Source organism: Podarcis vaucheri (assembly GCF_965113315.1).
Source record: "Podarcis vaucheri genome assembly, chromosome: 14".
NCBI lineage: Eukaryota > Metazoa > Chordata > Lepidosauria > Squamata > Lacertidae > Podarcis > Podarcis vaucheri.
In genome coordinates this window covers 18,568,866-18,585,820 of record NC_138752.1, presented here as the reverse complement: position 1 = coordinate 18,585,820, position 16,955 = coordinate 18,568,866, and the positions used below count along the sequence as shown (strand labels likewise).

Here is a 16,955-nt window from a genome sequence, read left to right as displayed (position 1 = left end):
GCTCCCATCCCCTTGCTGCTTTCTCCACTGTAATGTCTAGTGTTCCCATATTGCTGTTCAGAGATGCCAGTTTTGGCATAAGCCTAATCTGTCTGGCAGTGTAGTTCTGACCCTTGGCATGATGTAAGCGGGTCCACAATAGCCGTTTGGCCCTGTGTACGTGAAGGAACCTCTCACCTGCCCCACCATCATTTAGCCTGGGCACTGAAGTCCAGCTCGGAGGGCCTTCTGGTGGTTCCCTCATTGCGGGAAGGGAGGTTACAGGGAACCAGGCAGAGGGCCTTCTTGGTGGTGGCATACTGTTGTGTTTTGTATTTTCTTTTGGAAGCCACCCAGAGCGGCTGGGGCAACCTAGTCAGATGGGCAGGGTACCCCCTCAGTGTGAAAAAAGATGTAGGGCCAAATAGCAACTCATAGGAGGCTGGATTCTTTTATTTATAATAGTTTTATTAAATTTTTAATTTTACATTTCCAAATAAACATTTTACAAACTTTAAAATATACAATGGCATCCCTTCTTCTCTTTCCATGGTTCATTTTACATATCATACATCCCTGCATATTTTACTATAACCATTCAAATGAGTTTTCCATTTTACATCCACCAAAAATTATTTACTCTGTTGAATTTATCTTAATGCTGCCAGCGTTTTCAGTTGCATACAGTTATTTTCCATATATTCAGTAAATGTTTTCCAGTCTTCTTTAAATGTACCATACATTCTTCTTCCTCTCTTATTCTATATGTTCAATCTGCAAGTTCTGCATATTCTGTCCACTTAAGTTGCCAATCCTTTTTAGTTGGGACCTTGCTCACTTTCCAATATGAGGCTGGGTTCAGCATGCTGGCCACCTTGGTGCTCTGAGGCACAGGGGGGGAAACAGTGCATAAATGAAGGGTAGCACTAAGCAAAAGGCACTGTCTCTTTCCTTCCTGCAGGCCCCATCATTCATAAGCTCTTTCATTCCTTTCCAGATTCTGATCCAAAACCGGACATGGTTTGGCCCTGTGCCTCTCCACTCACGTACTCAGCCGTCACACCTTGCTCCTGTTACCTGGCTTTTGCTTGCGAAGATGGAACCATTACGGTTTGGGAAAAATCTATTGGTGAGCCTTGCCAGTTTTCATGAGATTGCCATGGGGCTATTCCCTTGCCAACCATAAGCGAAGGCACTTGGTGAATTTAAAAAAGGGGAGTTCTAGAAATGAGGCACCACAACCAAAAATGTCCTGGTGGGGGTAGCACCCTGAGCATGGTGTCCAAAGATCTTAATGATTGGGCCAATCCATGTGGGAAATGGAGTCCTCCCTTAAAGAGGGCACATGTTGCAGTGAGACCTGGCAACCTAACCCTGTATTGTGGGTGGGTACGCTTGGATAGCCACAACACCCGATTGGTAGGTTCCTTAATGTAGGGTTCAGCCAGGCCAATGGGACGCAGTCTAAACGGACCAAGGGACCTATATATACCTATGCATGTGACCCAGAGCTTCCTCTTTCGGTACGTTCATCGGAACACCCACCCACCTCTCCCTATATTTAGGGCTTGTGTGCTTGACCTTGCTATGCCGTCGTGTGCCGTCTGTCATTGAGACAGGAGCACAGCAGGAATTTCCCCACTTGGCTGATTGGCTGTTGCCATTTGGATTTCGCCTGCCGCATAGCAAATAGTCACAGCATAAGGTTGCGGATAGGCTCTGGTTCAGGTGATAGGGATGGGAAAACGCTCTTGCCATCCCTATGTGAAGGGTATTCCGTTAAAGGAATTCAGGGACTCAATGGTTTGGTCAACCCCTGTGAGCGGGTTGTGCCCGTGCCTCAGTCCAGGGGAGCATTTGGGTGGCGGAGATAGCCTGTTCCTGGCTTTCCACTTATCCAGGTGTTCACAATAGGCTGACCTATGCTGGTGCCCTGGGTCAGCGCTACCTGCAACAGTGCAGGGAGCTAGTCAAACCAGAGCCTATGCAACCAGTCACTTGCTGCAATCAATAAAGTTGTGGCCTAAATTCTGCCAAAAACCAAACCAAAATTTGAGTCTTGCCTGAATTAATTTAAGGAGGAGGTTTAAAGGTCTAAACACGCAACAGCCATGAACCTCCAAGTACTCTGGACCCAGGTTGTTTAAGGATTTGTAGGTCAGGCTTCAGCAGTGTGAGGGGAAAAACAGGGCCATTCCATCAGCTCTGACAGGAGACCAGCTTTGTTTGATTTCTCTTCTCCCTGAACTGTTTCCATTCCAGCTAGCCACTATAATAACTCCTGTGTAACTTTAAGAATTGGTGCGTGGCTTTATTAGTTTTCTTTTCCCTTTCGTATCATGTATTTTAGATTATTAGACTGTAGGTGAGCACGCTTCTTGTTTTTACCGATCTCATGTAACGATAAGCCAGCCACTCTGGGAGCCTTTTTAGCTTAAGAGCAGGATAAAAGACACTTTAAATAAATAAAACCTTGCACTTTGAATTGTGCCTGGGAACAAGTGGGTAAACTAAGAAATATAAAGAAACACATCTTCTAATATGCTACAGCATGTGATAGATGTGGGCTGGCCAGCAAATTGCAAAATCCAAGCATTGGATAGGTGTGGCTCTCAGATGTGAAGAATGGTTGCTGTCAGCTCACACCCACTCACCTATCAGCCAGTCTAGTAGAAACCATCTGTCTTATCTTGGCCAGGAGGATCCTGCTGTCATTCCTGTTCTCCCTCTGTGTTTATGCTTTCCTAGGGTTCCCGTTGTCTGTGACTGTGCTCCCTGATGGATACGTTATACGAAGCATCCAGTTCATGCCAGGTTTACCCTCACTCTGCGAGAAAGCGCCTGGCTCCAGTGAAGTTCTTGCGAGCACCAAAGTGAAGCTTCTGGTGTTGTGCACAGATGGGTCTCTCCACATGATTACATCGGGGGCCAAAGAATTTGACACCAAGCTGCTGGGGTACGGATGAGGCAGGATCCTGGCTGTTTACAGACCCAGAACCTTGTTTGAAGGGTGGGAGAGGTTCTCCTATTGAAAGGACTCTTTAGCCCAGGCCCTCCAAAGACAAATAGGACTGCATACCTTGTCTTCCACTCCTGTACTTCCCGGAAGAAGAGGGTACTTCATTTTCTAGTCCTCTTTTTATTGGAGTTGGTTGGGACTACTCTGGTTCCAAGAGAGTATTGGGAGTTGGAATTCATAGTTGCGGCTGGAAAATACCACCCAGAGGGACAAGGGAAGGCCACTTGGGATACAAGGGGGTATTGTTAGGGAAACAGAGCATAAGTAGGTAAGAGCAGGTGCAGATAAACGAAGTGACCTCTAACAAGATAATCCTGAAGGCCAAGGAACTGGGTGAAATGTGGAAGTCCAGTTTCTCATTAATTAAAATGAATACCTCCACTCCTAGAGTTTTAAAGCATTTAGAGGAAGTTCCTGATATATTCTCAGGATTTCACCCAGCAATCCTGATTGACAACATAGTGTTGTTGGGTTTTTTTGGGGGGGGGGTTGTTGTTTAGAAATCTGAGACTTGTGTTGTTTAAAAATGATAATAAAATAAAATAAAAGAACGCATCAGGCTATGTCTGCTGGAGGCAATGACTTTTGAACATTGTAGAACACTCTGTTGGCCTCATTTGCAATATGAAGCAAAACCAAACCATTTCCCCAGAATAGTTATGTGAATCCACCTCTCTGCTCTCACTGATGTGCTTTCCCCGCAAGATGCCCAAAGAAGAAATGCACAAAGAGTAACACAAACTTGGGTTTCTTTCTTAGGCCTGAGATTCCCAATCAGACCATCACTGCTATAGCAACCATTTCTTCCTTACCTGATACAGTGAGTGTTTTCTGATTACCTCCCATAATGTCTTCTGCATCTTCTGAATACCAGAATTGTGAAAGCAGTATTGGGGGCGGGGAGAGACAGACAGAGGAGATACTGTTTTAGTTAGATTAACACACCAAGATTAAGGTATCTAGGCACAAAATTTTCAGTTAAGACTTACAATTTCTTGTGGGTAGAGTATGGATGCTGTATAGACAGCTAGCCAATAGAAGTGTGTGGGCAGCCATAACACATCTAAACTGGGGCCTAGAGTAGTTGTCAGATGTGAAAAAAGCCCCACTGCCCACATAAACTATGCTTGTATACTTAAAAGTACACAAAATCAAAAGGTCAGTAGCCCTAACAGGGGCTGTCCAGTCCAACAACAGTAGTGATCATCTGTCTGCAGTTTATATTTAGTCGAACTACTTTTCTCTCCATGTGGAGAACTGAGGCTAAGAAACTGAGTTTTCTCAGCATCAATTAATACATTTTTGGCTGAAGTGGGATTTGTACTTCTGCCTAGCCCTACATCTTTCATCCTCTGGATTTTGAGGGAAGGACGAAGCCAGACTGGTAGGCTTTGGCCCTGTTACGCTGCACTGTTAAAATCCTGAAAAAATCTTCTGCTCAGCTGTGCCTGCGAATGTGAATCATAACCTACCTGGGAAAAAGCCAAGACCCACTGCTGATCCCATCCAACCAAGTAGCTATAGAAACCCTATCAGTTCATTAGGTGGGTTTCTGTCATAAGTGATGAACTTTCATTGTTCCAGGTGCTGCTTTTCTTCTGGGATGGCACGGTCATTCTGATGGACACCACCACAGAAGATTATATTTCCCAGTTCATCATGCCTCCCTCCTACAAGGTGGCAACTTCCTGGCAGCCCGTTTTTTCTGTGGATACTCAGGGCCAATACTTGCTCCTCCAAGGTAGGATCTCCTGGATACAAAAGGGAGCAGGCACTCAAAACTCAGAAATAGCACTTGAAGGCATTCAAGCCCTTCCCCTGAAGTTGGAAGACCCCATAACATGCCTCATGTGGTTAGCAAATGTCTTTCTATTGTGGTCTCTGCAGCATCACAGAGAACTCTTTAAGATGCCTGCTTGTTGTGCTCTAGCTTGGCTCAATCCAGGAGATGATGGATTAAAGCAAGGGACTTACTGGCATTGCAGGGCCGCATCTGACAGGGCAAAGCCAAAAGAGACCATGCAGGATTACAACAGGCAAGGCAAAGCATGGCCTTTCAGGACCCTGGACAGGTAGCTGTGGCAGATGCCGGCTGAAACTTGCCCAAGGAGAGCTGTTACAGTGGTACCTCGGGTTACATGCGCTTCGTGTTACAGACGCTTCAGGTTACAGACTCCGCTAACCCATAAATAGTACCTCAGGTTAAGAACTTTGCTTCAGGATGAGAACAGAAATCGTGCTCCGGCGGTGCGGTGGCAGCAGGAGGCCCCATTAGCTAAAGTGGTGCTTCAGGTTAAGAACAGTTTCAGGTTAAGAACAGACCTCCGGAGCGAATTAAGTACTTAACCCGTGGTACCACTGTATTTCAGTAGCATGCTGAGGCCCTGTGGTGGAGGCTGGCTAGTCTGGACCTGCAGATAACTTGCTACCTCTGAGGTGCTTGTCAGTGTTTCTCAAAAGGGCTGTTGTCCGATTCAGCAGCCACCAACCCCTATTATGCGACTGAGTCTGAGGAGTTAAGTAAAGAGCCACACAATCTGGACTCTATGAGGGCAGAAGGAAAGTTGCTTCTTGGGCGATGCCTCCTCCCACTGAGTCTTCCTCTGATCTGGGAAGATGGGGGAATTGAGGCCGGAGAACATAATACTGTTCAGCAGCCCTGTTTAGGGAAGTTTTTAGTGTTTGAAGTTTTATTCTGTTTTTAGTGTTCTATTGGGAGCTGCCCAGACTGGCTGGGGAAACCCAGCCAGATGGGCAGGGTATTATTATTATTATTAATAATAATAATAATAATAATAATAATAATAATAATAATAATTTATTATTTATACCCTACCCATCTGGGTGGGTTTCCCCATCTGGCTGGGTGGCTTCCAACTGAATATTAAAAACAATACAGCATCAGGCATTAAAAACTTCCCTAAACAGGGCTGCCTTCGGATGTCTTCTAAAAGTCAGATAGTTGTTTATTTCCTTGACATCTGATGGGAGGGCGTTCCATGGGGCGGGCGCCACCACTGAGAAGGCCCTCTGCCTGGTTCCCTGTAACCTCGCTTCTCACAGTCAGGAAACCGCCAGAAGGCCCTTGGCGCTGGACCTCAGTGTCCGGGCTGGATGATGGGGGTGGAGACGCTCCTTCAGGTATACAAGTCTGAGGCCGTTTATAAATAATAAAATTATCATCATCATCATCATCATCATTCAGAATGTCCTCTCTCCTTTTCCCTTCCCCCACTTCTACCGTTCTGTTTTTCTTACGTCCTGTTTAAAAGAAAAGGATTGCTTATGTTTTCTTCAGGAATCTCTAGTATCTGACACAACATACATATGGGAAGAAGGCCAAGATCTGATAGACTGATGGGGTGGCCATGCACCCTACTTTTCAGAGGTCAGACCTCAACTTGAAGGCGTCCTCTATTTGGAGGGCTGCCCAATTAAAGTTTGGTTAATGGTGAAAACAGAAGAAGTGAGGGCAGGAGCTTTGAAGCTGCCCAATAGTGGTTAACACTTGAACAGGAAACAGAGCAAGGGCACAGGTCACTTGCCCAGAGTCTTCCCTGATATGATGCAATATATTTCTATTTAAATTACAGTAATTGCTTCTAAATTTGCATCTCTCTCTCTCTCTCTCTCTCTCTCTCTCTCTCTCAATTAGCATTTAAAAATCTTTGCTTTAGTCCTCTTTTGCCGAAGCATTTCCTCTCTTTTGGCGATTTGGAGTTTTTGAATAATTTTTTAATTGATGGGTGGTTCACAAAAATCAGTTTAAGAATGTAAAGCGAGCCTTCTAGATCAGGCCAATGAACCCATTGAGTTCAGGATCCAGTTCTTACAGTGGCCAACTAGATGCTTCTGCTAAAACTTCTGTAATTACAGAACCCCCCTTCCAAAATTTGCAACTTTTTTTGCTTTGTATCTGCACTGTAGACTGTTGTGGTATGTAAAATTTCCTGTGCGGCCCCATTGCCTTGCCCGCCAGGTCACGTAGGAGAAATTAGATTGCCAAGTCAATGGTTTCAGCTGAAATGTGGCCAATTTGGTTCAACAGTGAGCATGCACAAAGCCCAACTCCAGCTGCCTTTGACCATATGGCTGGAACTTCCATTAGCCCCAACTAGCCATGGCCCATAGCCAGGACTGCTGGGAATTGTAGGGCAATGGCATCTCAAGGGCCACAGTTTCCCCATCTCTCGATGGAATACTCATGCCGTGCATGTGCAAGATTGTAGTTCATAATATTTCCAGTCAAATTGCAAGTAACCCTCCCACCCTGTTTCTGAGGCAATGAAGCTTGCATGCAGCAATTTACAAGCTGAGCGACTTCCTTTCTGGTCTAATTCCTGGCTAATTAACAGTTCCCACTGTTGTAACCTCTTGAACAAATGAAGGTGGCATATACCGTTAAACCCCTGACCCATCTAGTCCAGCAGTGCCTTCTCTGACTTGCAATGACTCTCCTGAGTCTTAGGCAAAGACCTTTCTTATTATTGGCTACCTGATCCTTTCAATTGGAGGTGCTAGGTATTGTATCTGGGGCCTTCTGTATGCAAAATGTGCTCACTTTGAGACTGCTGGGCTATTTTGGTTCACAGGAAGTGAAAGTGAGCGTCACATTTGTAAGTGACACGAAAAAGCCCGCCCGCCCCCACATGGTTCTTTCCAGTTCTTATCAGGTTCCTTTTAGTTGAGGGAATCTCCAAGGGAGAAATGTATCAATTAGCAGGCAGCGGACTTTCAGATATCCTATTGCAGTGATCCAGCACACCCGCTGTTTAATGTGGAATCTCCCTGTGTCTTCTCTCCTCTCTAGAAGTTTCCTGGTCCTATTTATTGAACTTTGTTGCTTGCACCTGGAGGCAAGAACCAAGAACCACTCTGCCAAGCTGATAAGCTTATCGTATCAATGAATGAATGAGTTTGTCTGTTTGTCACTGTCAACCACAAAGACCCAAATTACTTTCAACAGTAGAATACAGTCATACCTTGGAAGTCAAATGGAACCTGTACCGGAAGTCCATTCGACTTCCAAAACGTTTGGAAGCCCAAGCATGGCTTCTGATTGGTAGCAGGAAGCTCCTGCAGCCAATTGGAAGCCGCAGACGCCCCGTCGGATGTTCGGCTTCCAAAAATAGTTTGCAAACTGGAACAGTCATTTCCTGGTTTGCGACGTTCGGGAGCCAAAACATTCGGGAGCTCAGCTGTTCAACTTCCAAGGCACGACTGTATGTGATTTAAAAACAATAACACATTAGTGGCATGCGACTCCTAACAAATTTCTCCCACGGGAGTACAGCCCCCCAAAGAGAAAAATAGTGCCCATCCCAACTTGTGTGTGTGTGTGTGTGTGTGTGTGTGTGTGTGTATTTCTCTCTTAGCAAGCTGTTCTCTTTCTGCCCACAGGGGTCAAGCAGCAAACTGAAACTATTTTCATCTTTGACTTCACGACTTACCCATTCATGGAGGCTTTTGCCCTGAAAGCCAAAGAGCAACCTGAATCCTTAGCCGTAGCAGTCCTACCCTGGGACAAGCGCTGTAACATCTTCCTAAAAGATAGGTAAGTCGGAAAAAGACTTGGAGCTGGTGAGCCATTTTTGCTCATATGATTGTGACAGGGGACCGGAGCGGGAGTATTCTCTGGAGAGATCAGCACTCTGCCTAACTGCGTTAGACTCTCAAACAAACTTGGTGCATCCCGACTCTCCTCTGGCATAGCACCAAGGACATAAGGAAAACATATATTCTGTTCAAGCTGAGTTCAAGGTGCTGATACAGACATGCACATCTACACACATCTTGGGGCCCAGGATACCTGGAATATAATCTCACCCATCGCATACCCAACCAGTTGCTTCACCAGTCTGCAGGAGGGCAGATACCATATAATCAGGATGTCTGTTCTGGGATTTAGGCTTATAGTATAGCAACAACACCTGCCCTCTCTCCCATTCCATGCCCAACAAGTGCTGTCTCTATTGACTTTTGGGTGCCTCTTAGAGACCTTCCGTTCCCAGCAAGCATTTTATGTGGATAGTTTTGTGGTTCGAGGACCCGATCCCCGCTTTGTGAAATAAAGACACACGGACACAGTGTATAAGGTTAATGGGCAAGAAAAGGCCACAACTTTATTGATTACAGCAAGTGAGAAGGTATTGGCTTAGGCATTGGACCACGACAGATTGACTCCACCCACTTGGAAAGGGGTGAGCCTAAAAGGGGGTTTATTCACAAGTAGGTGGAGCCTGTTGATGCTAATACAACTATAAGCTCTCCCCTGATGTCACCGAGGGCCGTGCCATGGCCCCCCGCCACACAGGCATCGGACAGGATCCACGACCGCCGGATTCCTTTAACGGAATACCCAAATTTGAAGGGGTAGGCGATGGCCACACCTAGCCCTTCCACACACCAGCAAGACATTCCAATGCCTAACCGCCAAATACCAAGAAAGTTGTGACGATTGCTACGAGGTAGGCGAAAAAACCAAAAGGCCTAATGCCAGTTGGAAAAATTCCTACCAGGCCCCCTGGGCAACCTGGGCGACCAACCAAAAGGTCCATAGCAAAGTCAAGCGAAAAGCTAAGCCCTAAGCCCTAAGGGAGCAGTGGGTGGGTGACTCGCGATGAAAAGGTGAAAAGTGAGGCGGAACGGCTGGTGCAGCGGTATCTTAAACCGCAAACCATGCCCCCTGGTTGGGCGGTTACCTGTGGGCGTGGTGCGCCAGCCAGGTGACTGGGGCAGGGGGCATAACGCCCCCTGCGTGACGCAGAAATCGCGTCCCGCCCACAAGACCTCCCCTCCATGAGGAGGAGAGGCTTTATCCCAGCCTTTCTTTGCACTGGACTTGAAATTGTTTTCATAAATGTTTTTATCGCTGATGTAAAAACTGATGTTAATTGCTTCAGGATGTTTCAGGGGAAGCAAATGAGATAAACATTCCACAGGATAGTGGCCACTGTTAATGGAGCAAGGGGGTGTACCCCAGGTCCCAAGATTTCCAGATTTAATAGCACCCATATGCCTATAGATTAGTACCTGCCTTGACAGGTCAATGCTTTTGGGCGGAGGTGCTGCTGTATACTTTGGGTGCAGCAGTAGAGAAGACTTGTGATCTCCTTGGATAAACTATGTATCAAGCCCCAATTTCAGGGAAGATTGCATACTGCATTTATTGTAATGCGTTCCACAGGGTGCAGTTTGTTTGTAATGTCATCAGATGGCAGTACAACATGGTCCACACAGATGAGCACCATGAAACCTTTCCTTATACTGAGTATTCCCTATTCTGAGGGCTAAATTGGCCTAAACTGCTGTCCTGGTCTTCTTTGAGAGGAAAGATATAATTTGAATTAATAATAGTAATAGTAATTTTATTTACTCATGCTTTTATACTGCTTATCCAATTGTGTCCTCTAGGTAGTTGACAGCATGTTAAAACCAATGCAACAATAATATGAAACAACCAAAACCAGTTTAAATGGTATGAGGAGGTGATAAGGATTAATTGCATTATTTATAAAAGTTTTTATATGTCTCGTTTTTACATTTGTCCCGACCACTTACTTTTATGTGGCTATTATAAAAATGAACGAATGTGAATCACTTTGAGAACTTGAAAGTGAGAACTACGAAGGATAAGCCTTACTTACAGTGTTGGGGAGCACCATTTTGACTTAACTCCTTATCGCTTAACCATCTGGCACTGAGTGAATGAGGCATGGCAAAGTGGGATCAGGCAGGAGCCCAGGGAGATGGAATCTCTGTCTTTGTCTCGTTGCCAGCTTGCAGCGGCTGTCCACAATTAGCCAACAGATGCCCGAGTGCTGGAGCCTGCTGAAGAACTGTGCAAAATCCTTAGCAAAGGGAGAGTCACAAGAAGTGTTAGAGGAAGAGGAGACTAGGTGAGTTGGTCACTCTCAGAGGCTGATTTTGTGTTGCTGTATCTTTCATCAACCCATGCCTGTCATCTTAATGACAGCTGCTTATCCTTTGCCAGTCCAGGCGATTTCCTAAAGCAGGTTATTTTGCTGTCATAAGGAGCTTTTTACCTTTTTGCCTCCTGCTAGGAAGGATGTTATTGACCAGTTAGTGTTAGAAAAATGTCTGTGTCTCATGGTCCTCTGCCTGGTTCCCTGTAACTTCACTTCTTGCAGTGACGGAACCGCCAGAAGGCCCTCGGAGCTGGATCTCTGTGTCCGGTCTGAACGGTGGAGGTGGAGATGCTCCTTCAGGGATACTGGGCCAAGGCCGTTTAGGGCAAGCACTTCAGTGATACAAAAGGAAGTTAGAGGGACACATTTTTTAAATATTTAAGAACCATCGAAAGCATTTTGAAACAATAAGCACAGTGAAACATTAAAACTTAAAAACAGAGATAAGGTAAAGGTAAAGGGACCCCTGACCGTTAGGTCCAGTCGTGGACGACTCTGGGGATGCGACACTCATCTTGCTTTAGTGGCCGAGGGAGCCGGCGTGCAGCTTCCGGGTCATGTGGCCAGCATGACTAAGCCGCTTCTGGCGAACCAGAGCAGCGCACGGAAACGCCATTTACCTTCCCGCCAGAGCAGTACCTATTTATCTACTTGCATTTTGCTGTGCTTTCGAACTGCTTGGTTGGCAGGAGCAGGGACCGAGCAACGGGAGCTCACCCCGTCACGGGGATTCGAACCGCCTACCTTCTGATCAGCAAGCCCTAGGCTCTGTGGTTTAGACCACAGCACCACCGGCGTCCCAAAAACAGAGGTGTAGGACTTCAAATGATAAAATCAAAACCTTTGAGCTGAGTCCTGTAGGATAATTGGCAGCTCTTGGGTTACCATGAAGGGTTGTGCTAAACTAGGGTTGCCATATTTCATTAAGTGAAAATCCGGACACAAAAGTTGTGTCCAGATATGTACGGGAAATTCCAGACATATGGCAGCCCTAGCTAAACCCATTTCCTGTCCCTTGTGAGCACAGTGCCTAAAAGTGCAGCCAACTTCTAGCTGCAAAACCCTACTCTGGGTTCTTCCTTGCTTCCAGCTCCAATGCACTGCACTTGCTCCAGCCCAGAGACCTCTGGAAAGCTTAAATGGTACAGCGACTGTGGGTGTGCCTGCATACATTTCCCTCCCAGCCTTGCACATGGCAGCTATTAAATCAGCAGTTAATTCTGCTTTCGTGCTCTAACTTCTTTCCCAGGGATACTGAAGAGCCATGACACATCGGCCGGCACACTAGTCAGAGGACTCAGTGATGAGCCAATGAATTACATTCTGCGCTTTGAGGAATTCCGGCTGTGAGCGTAACTTGGCTATTTTATCCCATAACCTTTTTTTGGATCCTTTCAAAGAGCACCCGATCCGCCATCACAAGCCTTCAGGCTCTGAACCCAATAGGTAATGAGTTCCAAAACGGGAATAGACTGTCAGGCTTAAAGGGCAAACCTTGTTAAAATGTAATTAATGTCAGAGAAGGGCAAGGGGGAAGTGGAGCAAAATACAGGAGACGTAGGCAAAGATACTGGGAAACTGGAATATGTGGTGCTACAGAATATTGAAGAAATCTCTGCAAGTGCGCTAAGTCTACTGTCTCTTCCATCACCGCCTCCTCATCTGCTCAGAACCTGAACCTATAGATAGGGCCTAGGTTTGATTGCTTTTTAATTCTTGCACGGCACCTCCCAGTATTTGACATCTTAAAAATGAATAGTACAATACAGCAAATAAATAACAACAGAAGACACTATGTTCACTTTGTTAATATGGGAACCTTACATGCAAATAAATTGCAGAGGAGCAAGAAAATGTGGTTTGTGCTGCTTCTATTTGCAGGTACTTTTAATGGTGGAGATATAGGCACAATTGTTTCCCACTGGCAGTTAGTTGTATTTCCAAATCACAGTGGAGCACTCTTCATTGGTCCAGGGTCCCACAGGCTGCAAGGTAGCTCAAACATAATGGCAATCCACAGTTTGTGTGGACAAATGAAGAGGAGCCTTGGAATGATGCACTCATTCTTTTCTTTGCATACCTGTCTCTCATCCTGGTTTGAGGCATATTAGAGTTTGGCATTTAGTCTGAGCCTCAGAACAAGGATTTGCACTTAATAGGATGAAATGGCACATCATAGTTTGTTTCAAACCTAGGGTAGAGGGAGAAAGCACGTTATCTCAAGGCTTCTCTATGTTTGTTCACATTGTGCTAAACCATGGTTAGGACTGTAATTCCGAAACACCCTGCTCTTTGGGATTGCAATAACCTTTCACAAAATGGCTCAGGACACCTTAAAAATCTAACAAACCTACTGTGGAATAAGCTTTGGTGAACTTGAATCCGCGTCTCAGCGATCCAGTTGGGTAGTACTTGTGAGAGCTGACAATCTTGCTTATGAGTTTAAGAGGTATTTTCCGAGCAGAATGTCAACAGCATAGCTTTCCACTAGAGAGCGCTGCATTGCCACAGCCAAAGTAGGCAGCTGATTCAGGAGTCTTCCTTAAAATGCAGACGAACCATCAGCATATTTATCTTGTGTGTTGATGTGGAAATACTCCTGACAACCATCTTAAAAGTTTAATCCACAAATGTGAATAAGCCGCAGGCCTCTGGTGTGTTGTTAAGCTGTCTCTTAGGGCGACGCTTTATGGGACAATTTGGCCTCCATCCTAAGGGAGATCCTCCCCCAACATCAGCATATAATTGTAGCAATCAATTATTATTAACCTGGCTTTGGTAGTCCTATGGGTACAGCAAGCCAACAGCCATCATCAATGTGATGCAGGTGTTTTTTGTTTGTGGCTGTGTTCTGCAACATGCAATTGATGCAATAATAGGTGCATCATTAATAGTGGATTTATAAGCATCATTCTGCGATGCTTCCCTGTTACCACATTATTACTGCCTGGAGGGACACTCGTTGCGCTGTAATCCAACAAAAGTGGGACAACCCCTCCACCCCTGAACATTTGTAGCATAAACGTTACAGGATTTTAGCAGGGAGCTACAGGACATGCACTAATTGCAAATGAAGCAGTTCTCAAACAGTATCGACAGCGGAATTGCGGATAACTTCTCTGATACCATCATGCACACAAGTCATCATGAATGCACAATATGAGGACGGTCTGGAGGGGACATACGTTGGGATACTATGCATTTCTAGTGCAGAAGGTGAGGGGAAAACAGAAGTACTCTAAAGCACACAACAAGCAACTGTACCAACCGTACCCCAGTGTCCTTGGAAGCACTGCCAGTTCCCACTCTCATGTCAGCCAGGCATGAATGGAGCCAGTCGAAGCATAGGGAGTTGAGAGATGCTTCCACAAAGTCCCTCCACCATGATATACACAGAATACACTATCTGCCAGACGCAGAGATAACAGAGTACCTTGCATTGCATGGACTGCTGCAGAAAGGCAGCAAAAGCCCAGTTACTGCAAGTTTCTTACATTCTCTGAACTACTCATGCACACCCATTTGTCAGCAAGACACAAATGGAAAGGATTTTTTGTTATTAAAAAACAGCACAGCTAAACTGAGATCCCAGCATTGCCATTTAAGGTTCTCCAACCCACCTATCCTATTTGGAACAGAATCTGAACCCCTGCCTTGTGATTTGGCTTTTTCAGTGCAGGCTTCATTTAAGAGACTTTTAAAATCCATTTCCCCTCTAAACATTATAGAGGAGTCTCCTTGTAGCGTAATTATTTTGTTAGTAGATGCACACATGATTTTCTTGTACATTCCAGCCTTTTGAAAAATCTGGTTGTGTTTTCATTTGGATAGCACATTGTTATAGTAGTTACTTCCGTGTACTGCTAGAACATAGGGTTATTTTCCTTTCTATTGTCATGAGACAAGTGTAAAAGCTAAAGTCATTCTAAATTGTGTTCTACCTCCCAAGAAGGTCGTCTGGCAGTTACAAAGCACTGCAGAAATGATTGATGAGATACTTTTTAAAGGGCATTCCTGTAATTGCCAGTCTAAAAGACCTGCAGAGTAGGATTTTAGTGTTCATGATTAGGAAACCTTTGTTAACTGATTTAATGTTTCTCTGTACACACGAAAACACGAACTCATATTACATCATGTTTGGAGATCTTGAATTTGGAGACAGTTTCACGCCACAGTGGCTATTGCACTATGTTAGTATTAATTTAGAATTACCAATACTGTCTTGATTACTTGAAGGATTTGGCGAGAATCAACAAATGTCAAGATAAATGCAAATAAAATATTTAGTTGCTCATTGTCTGTCATTTTGTGTAAATCGGCTTTGAAGCTTGAAGTGCCAGTACAGCAGCATAAAACAGGGAGATGGCTAGTTGTTGCAAGCTGTTGCACAGGCTACCCAAAACCAGGTGTGTGACCCATATACTTATACTTGGAACAGTTACTAATGTAGTGATAGAAACAATCGGAGGATGGAGAATTGCCACACATGCAGTGAGATGGATTCTGTAGAACCAGCACTCGATGCTTGAATGCAGATGTTGGTTTGGATAATGCAAGGATTGGAAGACAGCAACATTTTGAGAATGAGATAAGTAAGCGTTGGAGAGAGAAGTGAGATGCTAATGATTACCAGGAAGGGAGTGCAAAAAGAAGCCTTTCCCAAAATTTCACCATGATCTGTGGGTGCAAGGTTGAGGCTATATATAGATTCTTGCCAGCAATTCAATTGATTGGGTGGCTGGTTCCTCCAGCAGAGAGAATCAGCCCCAGCTGCCTCTGTTTTCAGAAAGAAATATACAGGCTTAGGCCAGGATGAAGCGACCAGGAATAGGTTGGCCTTGAACCATAACCAGATTCCTGTTCTAGGTTCCTTCAAAGCCTTTTTAATGTGGTTCAGAAATCCAAAGAGCTTTCCTGGCTTGTAATTTCTGCAAGGGCCCCGACTAATTGGAAGAAAATAACAACTGTACCTGAGAGGCAAGGAGAAGGGATCTAAGTTAAAGAGCGACCAGAAATTGTTTTTATATGCAACAACAGCAGTAAGGTTACTGCTAGCCCAGGTCTGGAAACAACAGCAAATACCAACAGTAGAAGAATGGCGACAGAAGGTAATGGAATATGCAGAAATAACCAAATTAACTGGGAAAATTAGACAACAGGACGAGGAAACACTTGAAAAAGAATGGGGGGAAATTATGTTGTATATAGGAAAGATAAGATGAAATAGTGAAACCAGTAGAATTGGAAATAAACTTCATAACGGGAAAGATTAAGAAAAATGATGGATAATGAAAATAATAAGCAAAATGTATAAGGAGATTAATATAACTAACAGTAGTTGTAAATGAATACAGACAGACAACAAGAATTGTATAAACAGGAGGATTTGTTTATGGATATACTATGGACAAATATGGAAAATGAATAACAATATACAAAATGGATGAAAATAATGCGATAAAATTATATGTGATATAAAAAACCAGAAGAAGGAAGGAGGGAAGTCAGCGCTTAGGAGCAAGTATAAATGTAAAATGCAACACAATATGTGTATGTGGAGTATGTAACCGGAAAACTAATAAAGATTATTTGGAAAAAAGAAAGAGTGTCATCCATGGAGTAAAGCAGGCTTGAAGGAAAATGTGGAGCAGCCTAGCAAGCATTAAACTCATGCAGTGCACACTTTGGGGGACCCCTGAGATTCTCATTTATAGGAAAGAATCTTCCTGACGGGCGTTAGAACTAAGACAATAGATAATAATGTTGGCGATATGGCTGGAAGAGACATTGGCCCATGGACACAGGTAAACTGTCAGCAAGCATAACAATACAGAATAACTGGATGGTTCCTTAGCTAATTAGGACACTGATCCAAGTGGCCAAAGTCCCCCACATTGAAGAAAAGTGGTGATGTTACCCCAGGAAATGGAAATTTTGACTCCAAAATTGCTAGTGGAAGAGGCTTGCTGGAAGGAAGCCTTTTGTTCTTGTCGGAGTTAATCCATACTCCAAGAGAGGTAAATACTTCC

At 44.6% G+C, this 16,955-nt stretch overlaps 1 protein-coding gene across 5 annotated transcripts in view; it reads left to right on the top strand.

The window, feature by feature from the left end:
• Nucleotides 1-15,220, top strand: part of WDR93 (WD repeat domain 93) — a 30,682-nt gene extending 15,462 nt beyond the window's left edge. For 4 of the 5 annotated variants that reach the window (XM_082198483.1, XM_082198482.1, XM_082198481.1 and 1 more), the window contains exons 12-18: nucleotides 977-1,108; nucleotides 2,728-2,935; nucleotides 3,758-3,818; nucleotides 4,583-4,739; nucleotides 8,399-8,552; nucleotides 10,777-10,896; nucleotides 12,176-12,780. In XM_082198483.1, coding sequence (XP_082054609.1) covers nucleotides 977-1,108; nucleotides 2,728-2,935; nucleotides 3,758-3,818; nucleotides 4,583-4,739; nucleotides 8,399-8,552; nucleotides 10,777-10,896; nucleotides 12,176-12,194 — 851 coding nt within the window. In that variant the 3' untranslated portion in view covers nucleotides 12,195-12,780. Of the gene's footprint in view, nucleotides 1-976; nucleotides 1,109-2,727; nucleotides 2,936-3,757; nucleotides 3,819-4,582; nucleotides 4,740-8,398; nucleotides 8,553-10,776; nucleotides 10,897-12,175 lie in introns of all 5 variants that reach the window. The other variant, XM_082198479.1, reaches the window with a different exon arrangement.
• The last annotated feature ends 1,735 nt before the right edge of the window (nucleotides 15,221-16,955 follow it).